General features: G+C 39.0%; 1 protein-coding gene across 2 annotated transcripts in view; it reads right to left on the bottom strand.

The window, feature by feature from the left end:
* The window catches only part of LOC111866163 (solute carrier family 41 member 1), a 122,343-nt gene that overhangs the window by 29,794 nt on the left and 75,307 nt on the right, over positions 1 to 17,242 (bottom strand). For both annotated transcript variants that reach the window (XM_033752137.1, XM_033752138.1), the window contains one exon: positions 3,732 to 3,836. In XM_033752137.1, the coding sequence (XP_033608028.1) occupies positions 3,732 to 3,836 (105 nt within the window). The remainder of the gene's footprint in view (positions 1 to 3,731; positions 3,837 to 17,242) is intronic.

The raw sequence follows: 17,242 nt of genomic DNA, 5'->3' as shown, positions 1-17,242 counted from the left end.
TGAGTCTACTAAAACGGTCATAACACACGCAAGGGATGTGTAAGCAAAAGTACATGACGCACATTAATCTTGTATTAATGCATACTGCACTGTTAACCTTGTATGCAGTCACATGCAAAACTCGCCCCCATATCACAGCCAGCACAAAATTTTAGACATTGTTGAATGGAACTGTTTTGCCCATTCAAGTGAGTATCATACTCTTTAAGGCCATTAATCCATTTTAACTCGCTGTACGTATAAAGAGAAGTTTTCCTATCTTTTAAGCAGAAAGTGTTGTGAATTCAGAAAGAAAGATCATCCACTTACCAATGCACTATTCCACCTTATTATTAAAATATTATGTTTCTGGACATTATCCATAGTCTTGTCTTTATCTAAAATCCGTCCTGTTTATTTTTTAAAACATAACGTTTCAGAGACTGGATCCTGTCTCCGTCTTCAAGTAAAACCTATTCAGTTGGTCCTGATCGGTAGAGCTAGTCCCTACCCCTGGACATGTCATGTGCGGCAGAATCTGAAAAGTCCAGATTTACTCCCGCCTTGGGTATGGAATTCTGCTGTCGGATCCGATATGCGTTAAGAGAAATAAAAAAAAATCATCTAACATGACGAGGAGGGAATCCATGTCATTAAACTTCCTAAAAAAGGTCCGAATTATTCTACCCTGAATATAGAGGCAACACATTCCTCCGAAACGTCGGTTCCCACAAGATCTACATGGCACCACATCCCAGAAGACGGCATTCTTCATAATTTATACTTCTTTATAGGTTTCCAACATTTTAATTCACTTTTAATTTTCATGACGTTGCCGGTCTTAATTTTGAGAATGACATATATGGCCTATTTTAATTACAATACCAGGACTTTTCTGTTGTTGCTGAAATAAACCGTGAAAAATAAGGTCAGAAGAAACGGCGTCCATATCGAAATTCGAAATGAAGGCCTTCTTATCACGGCACATTTTGTTACCTCATTTTTAGCGGTCATAATATGGGACTGGCGCGTATGCAGGATGTTCCCATTTCAAACTTCGGTCGGCATTGCCTGCCTTGTATTATGCGTTCGGGAAAGTTTGCGGCCTGCAGAGAGAGGTTCTGCTCTCTCTGTCAGTTGAAAAATAACCTTTTTTCTCACTAACAGATTAATCTGTAAATTTGCCTATGAGAATGTGTAAATCATAGGAAGTCATGACAGTAGTAATAAATTGGCGGTAGCGTAGTTGGTTGAGACAATATGTCACAAGCCGGAAGGTCGCGGATTCGAGTCTGGTGGATTTTTTTCAATTTACCTAATCCTTCCAGCCTCATTATGGTCCTGGTGTCCACTCAGTCTCTAATAGAAATTAGTACCAGGAATCTTCCTGGGGATTAAAAAGCGGCAGGTGCGTAAGGCTAACAACCTTACCGCAATCTGTGAGCCGATTGTCTAGAAAATGTGGGAGCCTCAACGTCTCAAATCCCTATGGGCCTCCACGATCTGTTACAGGGAGAGCTTTACCTTTTTTCTTCCTAAATAAATAATAGTAGGCATTTGAAAGTGGAATCTGAAATAGTTGCGTCACAATTATTTTCAGCCAAGAAAAGGCATATTAACGGAGAATAAAATTAAATGTCGTAAAGACAGAAATGTGAACATGTGTGCTAATAACGCAAGGTCAGTACACATATAAAATATTCATGGGCGCCATTGCGAGTTTCAAATTCCAGAAAATTTATTTACAAAGTTTCCTTTAAGCCTATTTTGTTGACATAGTTGATAAACCCCTTTCTTTTACTCAGGATGTAACAAAAATTAATTTTTAAATAATTTCAATTTTTGGTATTCTACTTTTCTATTATTTTGTTTTTTCAAATACTAGGCGATGAGGGGCAATATCTGGCTTCTTCCCCGCCGGCGTCCATGAAAATAATGGCAGTCTCATTTACTATGACCGAAAATGAACAGAGCAAAATCCTGCATCTTAATCAGTTAATGGTAGGTAGCTGACAATATAACCATCACATCTGTCCTTCACCTAGACAGGGTACAGGTTTCTGGAAGTTTCCCGTTCCCCCTTTCCATTATTCCGTGTCATTCCACCTCATGAATAATCACACTTCATACAAACTTTGAATTTTGTAAAGCTATCCCTGTAAGAGGCCATGGAGGCCCATAGGGTTGTGAGACGTCGAGGCTCCCATATTTTCTAGACAATCGCCTCACAGCTGGCGTTGAGGTTGTCAGCCTTATGCGCCGGCTGTCCTTTATCTCCAGAAAGATTCCTGGTGCTCATTTCTGTTAGTGGCTGAGTTAACCCCAGAGCCATAGAGCTGCTGGAAATATTACGTCAACTGAAAAAAAAAAAGATTTCATCCGGAATCGAACCCGTCACCTTCCGAATTATAGCATATTGCCTCAACAAACTACACTACCGCGCTCCCCACCTTTGAATGCTGTAGGCTGTAAAATTACAAAATCCTTTTTCGTCCCGGATTTTTAAATTTGTATATTTTGTTATGAATAGCGATACAGAGCTACGTCGCTCGTAAAAAGTCAAATATATGAAATAACATGGGAATTGATGAATTTCTGATATATTCGATTCAAAAGAAAAAACTATTACGCTGGATTTGAAATACAGGGTGATTCAGAAAGATGGACACAATTTCAATTGGCTATATTTCCTGAATTATATGTTGCATTTGAATTCTGTAAAGTACATTTGATTATACATATACGGAAGTTTATAGATGTTCAATGTGCCCCTCTCCGGCTGCACGGATAACATCAAGACGGTAGCTGAATTTATCCCACGTTCTCCGATACACGCGATCGGCCCGGGCTTTTATCCTTACACAGAGAGCCAGTTTTATCAAATTGTTTATTCCAACGATAAATGCTCTTCCTCGTTGGAGGTTGGATGTTAAACTTACGATGAAATGCAGGCTGCACCGCAGTCGCACACTCACCTTTACTGAACTCACGAATGCAAAAAATTCTTGTGTTGCATAGTAGCCATCTCGCTTACAACTGACGCGGTGCTGGAGTGCTCTAGCGGTAATATTAGAAACTTTACAGCATCCTCTTTCAAATGCACTTTACAGAATTCAAATGCAATATGTAGTTCAGGAAATATAGCCAATTGAAATTGTGTCCATCTTTCTGAATCATCCTGTACATCTCTCTGTTTGTTCTGAAACATTTGTTGTTTTATAATTTCAGGTTCTGATAGACTTACGATTTTTGTGTTTCCAAAATATATCAGTATCATTGTTACCAACATGTAAATTGATGCACCGACACCTACATTGTTGTAAAGTAGATAAGCTCTCATTCTTGTATTGTAGATGTCAATTTTGAAAACATTAGTGAGGCGGTTAGGAATGTTGAGCGAGGGAAAGGAATTATCTAGGGAACTGGAAGGAATTTTGAGAATGAGTCGTATTGGCGTGTTTTAAAGCACTCTCTCTGCACTTACCTGTAAATACTGAGTGTAACCAGGGAAATAACTCAGGATGGCCAGTGTCCAGTTAAAGAATAGAACGGAGTATTTCCCCAATACACGTCAGGTGTATTACTCGATGCTATAAGGTATAATATTTGTGATGTGGTAAGAGTCATGGGAATATAATACAAATAAATATATATAAAATCAACGCATACATAAACAAGTGCACGTGTAGGAAAGGAATATTTTTTTTAAAAAAGTGATTTCGGGAAAATCATTCAAAATGCAGAAAGCTCACCTTGTCTTTTGGTAAACCAGCTTGCTCTGTGACTGAGAGGCCAAGCCGAGTGTAGAAGAGGAACCCCGATGCCTGCGACCCGTCCACAACACCGATCCGTTCCTTCTGCGGAGAGAAAAAATGAATAGATAAATTTCTTTAATTTTTCTCAATATATTTAAAGACCCATTTTCAATTTCAAAGGTTAAGTAGCAAATCTGTGAGCCGGGATAGCGCAGTCGTATAGCGACTAGCTACTAGCTAGACGACCGAGGGATCAGAGTTCGAGTCCCGGTGGGGTCAAGAATTTTCACTTTTCCATGTCGTTGAGACCGGCCTTTGGGTCCATCCAACCTTCTATCCAATGGGTACCGGGGGCTTTTTCCCCGGGTGTAAAGCGGCCTGGACGTGAAGCTGACCACTCACCTCTAACTAGCGCCGAGGTCAAGAAAATATGAGTCTATACATCCATTTCTCTATACGCCTCCATGGCGTAATGCTTACTTAATTAAGTACAGGAACAACTTTACCTTNTTCAAAGGTTAAGTAGCAAATCTGTGAGCCGGGATAGCGCAGTCGTATAGCGACTAGCTACTAGCTAGACGATCGAGGGATCAGAGTTCGAGTCCCGGTGGGGTCAAGAATTTTCACTTTTCCATGTAGTTGAGACCGGCCTTTGGGTCCATCCAACCTTCTATCCAATGGATACCAGGGGGCTCTTTCCCCGGGTGCAAAGCGGCCTGGACGTGAAGCTGACCACTCACCTCTAACCAGCGCCGAGGTCAAGAAAATATGGGTCTATACATCCATTTCTCTAAACGCCTCCATGGCGTAGGGCTTACTTAGTTAAGTACAGGACAACTTTACCTTTTTTTTTCCTTTACATAGGAAATCTAACCCAGTCGCGATGTACCATATTTCCCAGTTACGATATTCTAAATTCGCCACGAAATTGAATATACAGAGTTTTTGACGTTTTAACAATGCAACTAGTCCGAGACTAGGGAGCATTTCTATTCTCACTCAAACTACTACTACTACTACTACTACTACTACTACTACTACTACTACTACTACTACGAGTATAACTAAACTTTGAGACTACGCCCACTGGTGTGTCCCAGCATCTGATGCCTTGAGCACACTGCTGTCACACCCATGTCAGTATATTTACATTAACGCTCACTTGTACTACATTAGTTCAAACGGTTTGAGTCGGCATCGCACTATTTACACTAATGTGCACTTACACTTACAAACGGCTTGAGCCTCTTGAACCTTCTCACTGTCCTATCGCCAAGAAGCTGTATCGCTTCCACGTTGCTGTGCTGGTGAAGCTGACCTTCGTGCTTCTTAGCTTTCATTTTAATTTTGGCAGTGACCATCCTAATGTCAAGATCCCTATGGATGTCATTATTATTGGCGTACCAAGGGACATTTACTCTTCTCCTCAGCACTTTGTTCTGAAATTTCTGTATCTTTGGATGTTATTTTATTGCTAGTGGGGTGGGACTAAGTCCTTTGTACTGCGGCCATTTCTGGCCTATTGTACCAGCCCCTGATGACAGGTGAGGGTGATTGTGGAGAAATTGGTGGAATGAAGATTGGCAGGGGAAACCGAAGTACTAGGAGAAAACCTGCCCCAGCGCCACTTTATCCACGACAAATCTCACTTGACCAGACCAGGGATCGAACCCGGGTCGCCGCGGTGGGAAGCCAGCGACTAACCACTTGAGCTATGGCGCAGCCTACACCAGCGACATTTTGTCCACCGCAAATCCCATGACTAGGCCTAGACTCGAACATGATAAACTTAATATTGATGGAAAGTATGAGGAAGTGCTGACTGGCAGCGATCTTCGTTATACAGTTGTATAGTCCTGAGGTCGGTAACGATGGTCACGGAGATCAAAATTGTTAGGAGAGGCTAGGGCCGGTAGCCTACTGACAGCGTTACGTGAATCTCGCACGAAGGGGGCCATGAAACCGACGATGAGCTGCATCTTTACCGTCAGACTTCTTTGTAATCAAAGTAAGTGCAGGCATGTAGTATTGCTGTCGAAGCAGAGAGATGTATGTAGGGACCGACCTAAGGCTAGATAACCGTGTTGTTGTGTAACAAATTCACATCCTAATTATTAAGCAAGTGGTGTAAATAAATGTAGATGTTAATGGACCCCAGTGTTACAAGATTATTCCCGAGAACTCACAACTTCTGAAGGCTAGAAACGATACGAATAATACTAAGTGAAGATTAGATTCGGGCACGACCCAGAACTACCCTCCTAGAAGTACCTCCAGTCCCTACTGATCCTTCCAGCAGGCGCAGGTTTTCGGAGTTCCTGAGTCAGTTAAGCTGTCTCTCCAAAGGCGCGTAGTAGCCGATAGCAGTGGGATTGTAGACCATACCGCTGCATAACAAACGTCATTTTAATTCCAAAATTCAGAATCACTACCTTTCTCTTTGTTGACGATCGAAAGATAATAGGAAATAAACGTTAAGGAAACTATTGAAAAGCTGCTTAATTTATAAAAAATAAGACTAAAGTACCGGCTTTTGGAGAAACACACACTAAAAGACGAGAAATTATGATATACGCTAAACACATTAAACAAGTAAATAATTTCAACAGCTTAGAATGAACTATTTTCCCTCAGCTTGGGGTTTCAAGTGGGGATAATAATTCCACCCTAAATATATCAGCATGTCATGTAATGTTACACAGGACCTCGGACAGATTATTTGGGACTACTTAAGGAACAGAAAATAGGTGTGATATTTGGAACGTGGAACGTGGAAACTCATTGAGAACAGCAGCAAGAGAATAAACAACGTGTAAGCTGTATTGTATGGGAGTACAGGAGGTCAAATGGGACAGTGCTCTCGCTGAGCCAACTGAAGATTATATATTTTCTACAGCAATGGGAACGCCATCATAAATTAGATATAGGATATTTTGGATATAAGTAAAAAGTATCAGCAGTTCAGAGAGTGAAGTTTGTTAATAATAAGTATAAAAAGCTACGAGGTCAGAGGTCGGAGGTCGCTGGTATGATATTATTTCTCCGAACGTGCATGTCCCATTAAGGATAAATTCGATGATATGTGGGATACTACGGGATACTGTAGCGTGTTCGGTCAATTATCTAAGTAATGCGTGAAATTTTATTAGAAAATTTCAAGGCCAGTAAAGATAGAAACTTTATCTTCAAAGCTGCAGTTGAGAATGAGAGTTTATATGGTATTAGTAATTATAAAGAAGTTATAGCTTTGAACTTTGCCTTATTAAATTAATAATTTTGCAAGACTACTCTGTTCCCTTCGCAGGGTTCATACATCAATTGGTCTTCTCCTGCTAGAAAGGCACACAGATTGATCGCGTCTTGGCAAATATGAGACGGCACTCCTGCACACTTGATGTCCTGTCTTGCAGAAAAGTTGGTGTTTGTTGACTGACTGCTGTAAAAATTAGCAAGAAACTGCCAGTAGGTAAACGAGAAAAGTAGCAATTTGATGTAGAGAGATTCATTCTCAAGAAGAAAAAAAGAGGCGGAGAGTAAAGGACGTAACAAATCAAAATCTCCAACAGGTTCTCAGGTTTGGAAAATGTAGATGATGATGATGATGATGATGATGATGACATCCATAGTTCGGGTGACGTATTAAAGAGTACATCAACATTTCAACCAAAGAGAGTCTATGTTATTACTAGCTGAAGCAGGATAAATTACGGTTTGATGAAAAATGTTCGAACTATTGGATTAAAAAACAAGTTAAAATGTAACGGCTACAGCATGCAAGACAAGCAATGTTTATAATTTCAGCCATGTAAGACGCGAAGGTTGTAGCTATTTCATAAGGAGAAAGATGTAATGGCAGGAAGACAATATTAACGAGCTTGAAGGAAAGAGTAAAACGAAGAACAGAGAATTACGTAGAGGCAGAAATGAACTTAGTAACCACTACCAACCTAAAACTACTTGGTAGAAGATGAAAATGGCGATCCGCTTGTAGATTCCCACATTAGTTTAAACAGATGACAAAAAAATTCTCTCAAGTACTGGACGTACATGAACTTCACCACGTTAGGCAAAGTGGCATATACACAGGTTAGCTATTCGTATGCGAACTATACCGACTGAGCGACCGCAGTTTGTCGGTGAAGTTAGTGCCAAGCATACATCTTTTAATATTTATATAGGAACTAGAGGAAATAAAGTTTATAAATAGCCAACTTTTTGATACAATTTGCAGATTTAATCCAACCAGAAAGCAAAGCATTAGACTTCAATGTACAAAGTTAATAATTATATTAGAATTGGTTCTTTTACAAATGATACTACAAATCCCATTGTAATAATTATCAAGGCATATCATTGTTAGCAACTTCATTGAAAATATTTTCCAACATAATTCCTTAAATGTTAAATCCATACGTAGAATAAGCAGTGTGGATTTCAACGTGTAACAGAATAACAATTGGTCAGGTTCCTTTCATTTCTTAAATAATGAAGGAGAGAGTGGAAGTGTACTGGAGCAGTACATCGGCTATTTATAGATTTCAAGAATTTGTACGAACGAGTTAGGTTTACCTTTTGCTTTGAAAGAGCGCGGAACTTAATATTTCGCATGAAATGAGGAACGTAAGCTAAAGGGATCTGAGAAAAGGACACAGAGGATAATAGTGGGGCCGATGAGGGAGGAAGTAAGAGGAGGTTCGAGAAAATTGCATAATGGGGAGTTACACCTTTTGTAAACCTTTCGAAATATTATTAGGATGAGTAAACTAAAAAAGGGTGAGATTTGTGGGACATGTAGCTTGCATGGTAGTGAAGAGAAATGCATGCAGATTTTTGATAGGAAAGTCTGAAGGATAGAAACCACTCGGAAAATATAAGCTTAGATGGGAGATTAATATTACGATGAATCTGAGAGAAATATCGTGCGAGGATGTGACTGGACTCATCCAGCAGAGAATAGGAACCAGACTTTTATGAGCAGAATTAATGAACCTTCGGGGAGCATAAATTGCTGAGAATTTCTTGAGTTTTTCAGAAATTATTAGGTTCTCAAGAAAGACTCAGTCCCACGCAGTAAGGTAGTTTAGTTTCCCAGTTAGTTGTATAGTTATCGGCCGTGTTATCTCAGGCGATTAGTTGCCGGCTTCCCACGGCGGCGGTCAGGGTTCAAGCCCAGGTAGGGTCATGCGGGATTTGTGGTGGACAAACCGGTGCTGCAGAAAGTTTTTTGAGCACTTCATTTTCCCCTGCCAATTCTCATTGCATCTACTTCTCCACACTTACCATATTTTCTGTGGCTGGTACAACAGTCCAGTTAGTGACCGACGTACCAAGTGGACTCAGTCTCACCCCACACCCAAAAAACAACAAAAAAAAATAGTTGTATAGTTACGACTATTTCTCTCTTTGGGAATAATTATTTAGAAATAATATTCATTAAATTTAAATATATTTACAAGAATATAGCATCAGTACTGTATACAAAGACAAGGAAAAGCCACAGATGAAATTTTGTAAAAATATGTCTATCCCGAAAGTAGCATACAGCTGTGAAGTATGGGCATTTACAGCAGCAACAGCAGCAGCAACAAAAATAATAACAACAACAACAACAACAACAACAAATAGGAACGAAAGAAAGCAACAGCAGATATGAAATTTCTCAGAAATGTGGCAGGATATAAATATGCATAAAGATCAGATCATATATACAACAAATAGAAGAGGACGAATGTATTCAATACGATTAAGACAATTAAGAAGAGAAGTTCTTATCTGAGCAATCATTCTGAAACAATAGAAGCAGATCTTATTCCGAAACAATTAATGGTTTGTACATGTTCAATAAGGACGCCCGAAGCTAAGTCAACTTATTCAGCAGCTGCAATAATAGAAAGCTCCAAATACTGATGATTTTGATGACGATTAATACTATCACATCATCTGCCTCTAAGTTTGAAGCTTCAGCTTGGCTTCTTGCAGTGTAAGAATTTCATGTTTTAAGGTCCTCATATCAAGTAACCAGTGCGAGGAAAATTCTTCAAATATCTTTCTTGTTTCGTTTAGTAGCGAGCCAGTCAGCGCCTTCTCGAGCACGACTAATGGCTGCTCGTAGCGTCGCAGCACTTCGCTCAAGTATTATTCTTTCTTTTAACAGAATTTAAGATAAGCATGTGTGAGGTGGCAGCCAAGACCCAAAAATTCTTTTGCTTGAATCACTTAACATGAACATATTTCGGGCTTTTCACGACACCTAGATGATATTCTGATCATCAATGAACTTCGCAAATGATAAATGCAAAGTTAAGTGACAAGAGTTGCAGTATCATCACGTTCGTGTCTGCGTGTACATGTCTCACCTATTGTCTCGCCACTTAGTACTTCAATGCCAAATAGTGAACATCATAAACCTGCGTAAATTCATAATACACATTAGTTCCTGAAAGCCATCTGACTAGAACTGTTAGAACTGATTGTTGTACGTAAATTAAGTGACGATTTCCAGAATATCGTACCAGTAAACAAGGCACATCTATCACACACGTGTATATATATATATATAGGCCTACACATATTGAAGATCTGAATGCATCAAGAAACAAGTGGCCTAGAGATAGCGCAGTATGCTTATATTCGGGAAGTATTCGGTTCAAGTGCAGGTCGGGACAGCTGTAACCCTGGTTTAAATTCCGTGTGGTTTTCTTCAGTCTCGCCAATCAAATGCCTATATAGTGCCTTGATTATTTCACGACAGCTTTCTTCCAAATTATTCTCAATACATCCTTTTTTATCACCCCAACATCCCAGACTATATAGTCTGAAAACAGATCGCGTGTTTAAATAACCCATGGTAGAAGAAGCGTTATGAAGACAAAGAATGAACCCGTTCTATTGAATATCATCATCATCATCAGTAATCTGTCAAGACGCCAGGTCCACAGTCTCTTCCAAAACAATTCCTCCATTTAATGCGATCTAGAGCTTTCTCCTTCAAATGACAGTATCATCTTCTGTCCCCAAGGTCATCCAGCATCTTCTTACGTCTTCTTCATCGTCTTCTTGTCACTTCTATCCGCCCCTCTATCTTTCCTTCGATAACTTCTTTTAGAAGGCAGTTTCTGCGTAAAACATGACCAATCCAATTAGCCTTCCGTTTTCTTATTTCGTGTAGGATATTCCTCTGCTCACTGACTCTAATTAACACTTCTTCATTTCTCACATAATCGGTCCAACTGATCTTCTCCATCCTTCTCCAACACCACATTTCGAAACTTTCCAGATGTTTCTGATCTACTGCCCTAAGTGTCCATGTTTCAGCCCCATACAGAGCTATGCTCCAAATGTAGCATTTCACTACTTTCTTCCTCAAATTTAAGTCCAATTTGCTGGTAAAAAGATTCTTCTTCTTGCTAAATGCAGCTTATAATATGTAATTACAGAACCCTTACGCCGTTATCTTTTTTATTAGTTTGTAGTTCAAATAACGGCCCTGACAGTAGCTCACATTATACAGCGACGAATAGTAAAAAAGAAATAGAAAAGTTGTGGTCTAATTTGAGGTAATATCGCAGTATTTGCCAGAAGGGACATAGGTAAAGGTAAAAAAAGGTAAAGTCGTCTCTGTGTTTAAATAATTAATCACTATGCCACTAAAGCATATGGGGGGAGTGAAGGAGTAGCGTCACCATTCTTGACCTCGGCACTAGATGGAGGTGAGTGTTCAGTTTTACGCGCCGGCAGCTTTACATCCGAGGAAGCAATCATTGGATAGGAGGCTGGGTGGCCCCAGAGCCGGTATGGACGTTGTGGCGAAATTCGAAAGAGTTATCTATAGACTACAAGCCAGATGCGTCGCTGTTTGAGCCAACTCCCTCGGGGAAATGTTACCGAAAAGAAAGCATCGCTTCCTGCTATCGGAAAAGGACAGGCAGAGGATTAGACAACTGAAATTTCAGCGTCCGTGTATCCATCTCGCACGAAAATTTTGTAATGTAACGAAACCAGATGCGTCCATATAGGCATTTTGTTTATGAATGTTGTGACGGAGCAGAATCATTTTCTCCTCTTCTGTGTTTCTCATTAACACATTAACGAAGGCAGAAAAATAAACTTCGAATTTCAAGTAATTTCTTGTAAACAGATAGGTTTTACAATGAGTTAAAACATCATCTTAATTTTCATTGTTAATCCTAACACTAATTAGTTGTTACTTCAGCCTGAATTTGATTGTTGCAGGATTAATCCTAACATTAATCAGTTGTTACTTCAGCCTGAATTTGATTGTTGCAGGATTAATCATAACGTTAATCAGTTGTTACTTCAGCCTGAATTTGATTGTTGCAGGATTAATCCTAACATTAATCAGTATAACATATCGCAGTACAAAGAGAAAGGCACAGTCCACAACTTATCACGCATCGGCTCATACCATGACTTTTCGGACTTCAAATTAGCTACAGTAGCACTCAACAGGAGTACCAACAAAAAGAAATAAGAATAAACAATGTTGACACAAGTGTATTTTCAGTTCAGCTCCCAGGTGCTGTGGAGCCATTGAACTCATCCTGAGAACTATCAAATTAAAATATTTTTTTACTTTAGTAACACATCATACTTTCATTCATAGGTTGATGCACTAATCTACTTCATTTCGAAAGACTTCCTTAACAGAATTCATAATGCATTGTTTGTAACTTACATATTTGATTCCATGATTTACAGATCGCATAATTTATCTTTTATTCTAGGGTGAAATTGATTTTCTTGGTACTACCATTTCGCTTTCCACACTTTAAGATATACCATCAGAACCTATAGAGAAGATGAAGTTGACAATTATTAGTAGCATTCAGGTATACCGCAGGAACTTACTTGTTGATCCTGAGTAGGTAGGCAGTCAGAAACGTGAAAGAATTTGGGCGCACAAAGAAAAGATAATCAGGATTTGAGGTTGTCATAGCTGCGAATATAAGATTGCTGTATTCTGGGATGTAACAATACGGAGTTCGATAGAAATTCACAGAGATTTCGGAAGACCATACTGCCTCCATATTCAGGGTCAAAGAGTAATACACATAAGAAAGCAGCAAGAACTTTCAGCCCTGAATATTAAAGCAGTGCATTCTTCTGAAATCTCTGTGCATTTCTATAGAGCTACATGGCGTTATATCCCAGAAGATTTAGTTCTTCAAAAAATAGTTTGATTGTTTTAAGTACAGTTATGGAAGAGTATGTATAAACTTCATTATTATTATTATTATTACGCTAACTTTAATTTTTCTTGTAATTATTATTAATGTATTGCCATTATATAGACTATCATATCTTGCATCTTGTTTTTTAATTATTTTAGTGTATTTCTAGGTACTCGTGCTAACTTTCTAATTGACCTCTGTGCTGTTAAGTTTGCACGTAAATAAACACGAATTATTATTATTATTATTATTATTATTATTATTATTATTATTATTATTATTAAAACTATATTTCCATGACCATGTCAATCATATTTTCTCTCACTGTGTTAAACTGTTGGGTCTATTTCGTAATATTATTTTCAATTTCTCATCTCTAGACTGTATGCTCAGATTGTACACTGCATTAATTAGATCTAAGCTTGAATAGGCGTCCGTATACTGGAACTCGATTACGTCAACTGATGCCAACAGCTGGAACGTATCCAGCAGAGGTTTGCGGTCCTTTGTTTTAATCGTGTCTATCCTCAAGTCCATTACAGTTATTCTCTTGCTCTGGAGGAGTTAAAATTGCATATTTTACGTACTAGGAGACATCGCCTTGATGCTCTCTTTCTTACTCAAGTTTACTTTGGTTTGAAATTCTGCCCTTCTGTTTTGGAAATTGTTGGTTTCCAAGTACCTGCTCGGTATATCAGAGACTTTGCATTTTTCAGTGTTTGCTCCTCATACAAAAATTGTCCCTCTGCTGGATGTGTAGCAGCTGCTAATGTTTTTTGCAGGGATTTTGACGTATTCGGTGCCAGGAAAGTTCTCCACTAACGATTTTTAAGTATGATGTAATTGTTACTATTATTATTTGCATGAATGTAAAAAGCAATTAGACTCAATTATTATTAATATTCTCTCTGAATATCTATACTTTTCATTTCACAATCAAATATTTGCACGTTTCATTTCTCAGTTCTCAATAACAACTTAGACTTATGTTAATGTAATTATTATTATCATTATTCTTTTTTTTACTTGTCTGCATTAATGGGGGTTTCCTCCAGTGCTTGCCTGTAATTTCTTTGACTTTATGTTGTAATTGTCCATAATGTAATTACTTGAATTTACACTGTGTTCTGTCTGTAATCGGCCTTGCGGCTGTTGACACGGCACATAAATAAAAAAGAATTGAATTATTATTATTATCATTTGGATTCTCTGATGCTTATGTTAGCTGGCTTTGCAGTTACTTAACCAACAGACAATCTCGGGTTTGTGTTTCTGGAACTCTCTCCCTGCCTATTCATGTAACGTCCTGTGTGCCACAAGGCTCTATTCTGGGCCCTTTTCTTTTCAAATTATTCATAAATGATCTATTCAACTCTGTTAACTACTGTAAACTTTTAATTTTTGCCGATAATCTCAAAATTTTCCGCATAATTAACTGACCACATGATTGCCTCTTACTTCAATCTGACATCAATTCCGTGAGTGACTGGTACACTTCTAACGCCATGAGACTTAATATTCCTAAAATGTGTGTTGTGTCATACACCAGAAGAAAAAATAAATTCTGGGTTACGAGTAACAGCTTTGTCATGCTACCATTACAAGCACCAGCAGTATTAAGGACCTAGGTGTTTTCTTTGATTCAAAGTCACATTTTCACACACATGTTGATTACGTATTTTCTAAATGCATAAAGCTTTTAGGCCTTATTCGCTCCATAACCTACAGATTTTCATCCCTGGAGTGGCTGTATATACTACACTTTACTTTCGTCAGGTCAAAGTTGGGATATGCCTCGGTATTTTGGAACTACATCACTTCGACTGATGCCAATAAGCTTGAGCGCATCCAGCAGAAGTTTATATTTCATATACTTATACTGATGCCTTAGAGAAATTAAGTATACAATCTTTACGTAAACCGAGACATCAACTTGATGCGTTTCTTTTTGTTCAGGTCTATCGTGGTCTTAAATCCAGCACTTCCCTTTTGGAAAATATTAGCCTTCGTGTTCCTCCCTGCAATCTTAGGGACTTCTTATTGTTTGGAGTCTCTCCCTCTGATAAACACTGTCCGTCTGCTCGGTGCGTCTATGCTGCCAACGCGGTGGGTAAAGGTCTCGACGTACTTGCAGTCGGGGCCGTTTCTATCACATTTATACTCATTAACCTAAAATTATTAATAGTATTTGTTCATACGCCGGTCACGGTAGCCGAGCGGTCTAAAGCATGTACTGTCTTCGCTCGCTCGGAAGCCGGGATCGTGGGTTCGAATCCCACTCAGGGCATGGGATGTTTGTGTGCGTTTTTCTGTGTTTGTCTACAGGTAGAGGCCTTGCGACGAGCTGATCACTCGCCCAAGGAGTCCTACCATAGGTGTAAGATCTAGAAAAACCGAAGTGAACGGAGAAGTTCATGGAGGTAGGGCTAGGCCCACTGGGGCTGCAGTGCCAAAGAAAAAAAAATTGTTCATACTCCTAATGTCCTGTGTTACTTAGTTTGTAGTTATGTTCTTGTTACCACTAATCATTCGTTCATTCGTTTGTTTGTTTCCTTTCTGTATTGATGTGTTGTTTCCTCCAGTGTTTGCCTGTAATTTGTCTTTGACTTTATGTTCTGTTTGTCCGTAATGTAATTACCTGTATCTACACTGTGCTGTGTCTGCAATAGGCGTTGTAGCTTTTGACTCGGCACATAAATAATAAAGAACTGAATTGAAGAATTGAATTGAAGAATTGAATTATTGTTATCATTGTTATTATTATTACATGTTGTTTATTTATTTATTTATTTCAGAAATAAAAGTCCAGCTGAGGTAGTCGTTTCCATGAATTCACTCGTTCTATTTTATTTTTACATTTATAAAGAAAAGCTGCATTTTGAGCTCTGCCTAAAACGTTTTACATAACATTTCTCTTCACTGAGAACTGTTACTTGAGGAAGGGCACCAGATCAAGCGATACGGTCAAAGATGATTCTCTCAGGGAAAGAATGACACTCAGAGGGAGTAATGACATGCCTCCAGAATCAGCCATCGTAATGATTGTTTTGCTAGATTTTCTAAATTCAAACTGCAGCCAAATTGTAGCCAATTTTCGATGGTGCAAAACTTAATCTCGATAAGTATCTTGTAGACTTTTTCAGATAAAAGCAAAACAAAGAAAGGAAATAAAACGAAAATATTTACTTTTGAGCAATGGAGAAGGGAGGAACTCGTTTCAAGATCCTAACGGGCCGAGTAATTTTGGAATACAGAACAAAATAAAAGAAAGCTGGCTTAAGTACGGGACCCACACCCACAAGAAAGAGTTTTATGCCCCATTAGGTTCCTTTTTAATTACAGAATAGAAGTCTCTAAAATCACGCTAGACACGACGGCATGAAGTGGATTTCATCCTAAAATATTATTTTCAATGACCTTTGATAGGCCAGAGTGTTCTATTTCCTTCACGTATCGCTGGCCGACTGTGAAGTTTTCGTCATCTTGATGTTACACGTACACGTATATTTTGAAATAATACGCAGTAGTAAGACGAGAGTAATCATGATTCCGAAAATTATATTTTATTACAACGGGCAGAATTACGTACTAGGTATATTAGTCATGGTTCCTCGACGCACATTAATGTGGGTAGAGTTGTAGAGCAGTGTTTCTCAACAGGCGGGCCGCGGCCCAGTACCGGGCCCTGGCATAAATTATACCGGGCCCTCATCTTATAGAAAAAGAATTTACCGGGCCGCTGTATGACAAAGGTTGAGAACCACTCTTGTAGGGTGTCATGTGACCGCTCTCAGTAAACCCCGTCCGTAATAGCACATCACTAGTATGCTGGAGGAACACGGTTAAATTTCGACTGCGAATAGAATGCCAAAGCCAGAGTTCTTTCACTTGTCTCTTGCAGGCAAATACTGGGCAGGACCTTGAAATAAGCGAGGACCACTAACACCGTCGTTTCCCATTTTCATACTACATAATAAACCTGATATTTCTTATTGATGTATGCTATAGACAACAAGGAAACAAATATCCACACATTTCGGAGGCTTAAATGACGGCTGAATAGATAATACTGAGAAATCACGATATCCAGACACAGAAAGATAAGGTACATGAACACACTGCCTTAAAGGAATAAGTTAAGTTTAAACCCATGAGCTTCTTTTTTTATTGCTAGTGGGGTGGGACTAAGTCCCTTGTACTGCGACCACTTCTGGACTATTGTACCAGCCTCAGATGATAGGTGAGGGTGGTTGTGGAGCAATTGGTAGAATGAAGATTGGTAAGGGAAACCGAAGTACTCGGAGAAAACCTGCCCCA

This window comes from Cryptotermes secundus, unplaced genomic scaffold, assembly GCF_002891405.2.
Source record: "Cryptotermes secundus unplaced genomic scaffold, Csec_1.0 scaffold599, whole genome shotgun sequence".
Classification (NCBI taxonomy): domain Eukaryota; kingdom Metazoa; phylum Arthropoda; class Insecta; order Blattodea; family Kalotermitidae; genus Cryptotermes; species Cryptotermes secundus.
The sequence above is the reverse complement of the archived record's forward strand: the minus strand, read 5'-3'. Positions and strand labels throughout refer to the sequence as shown.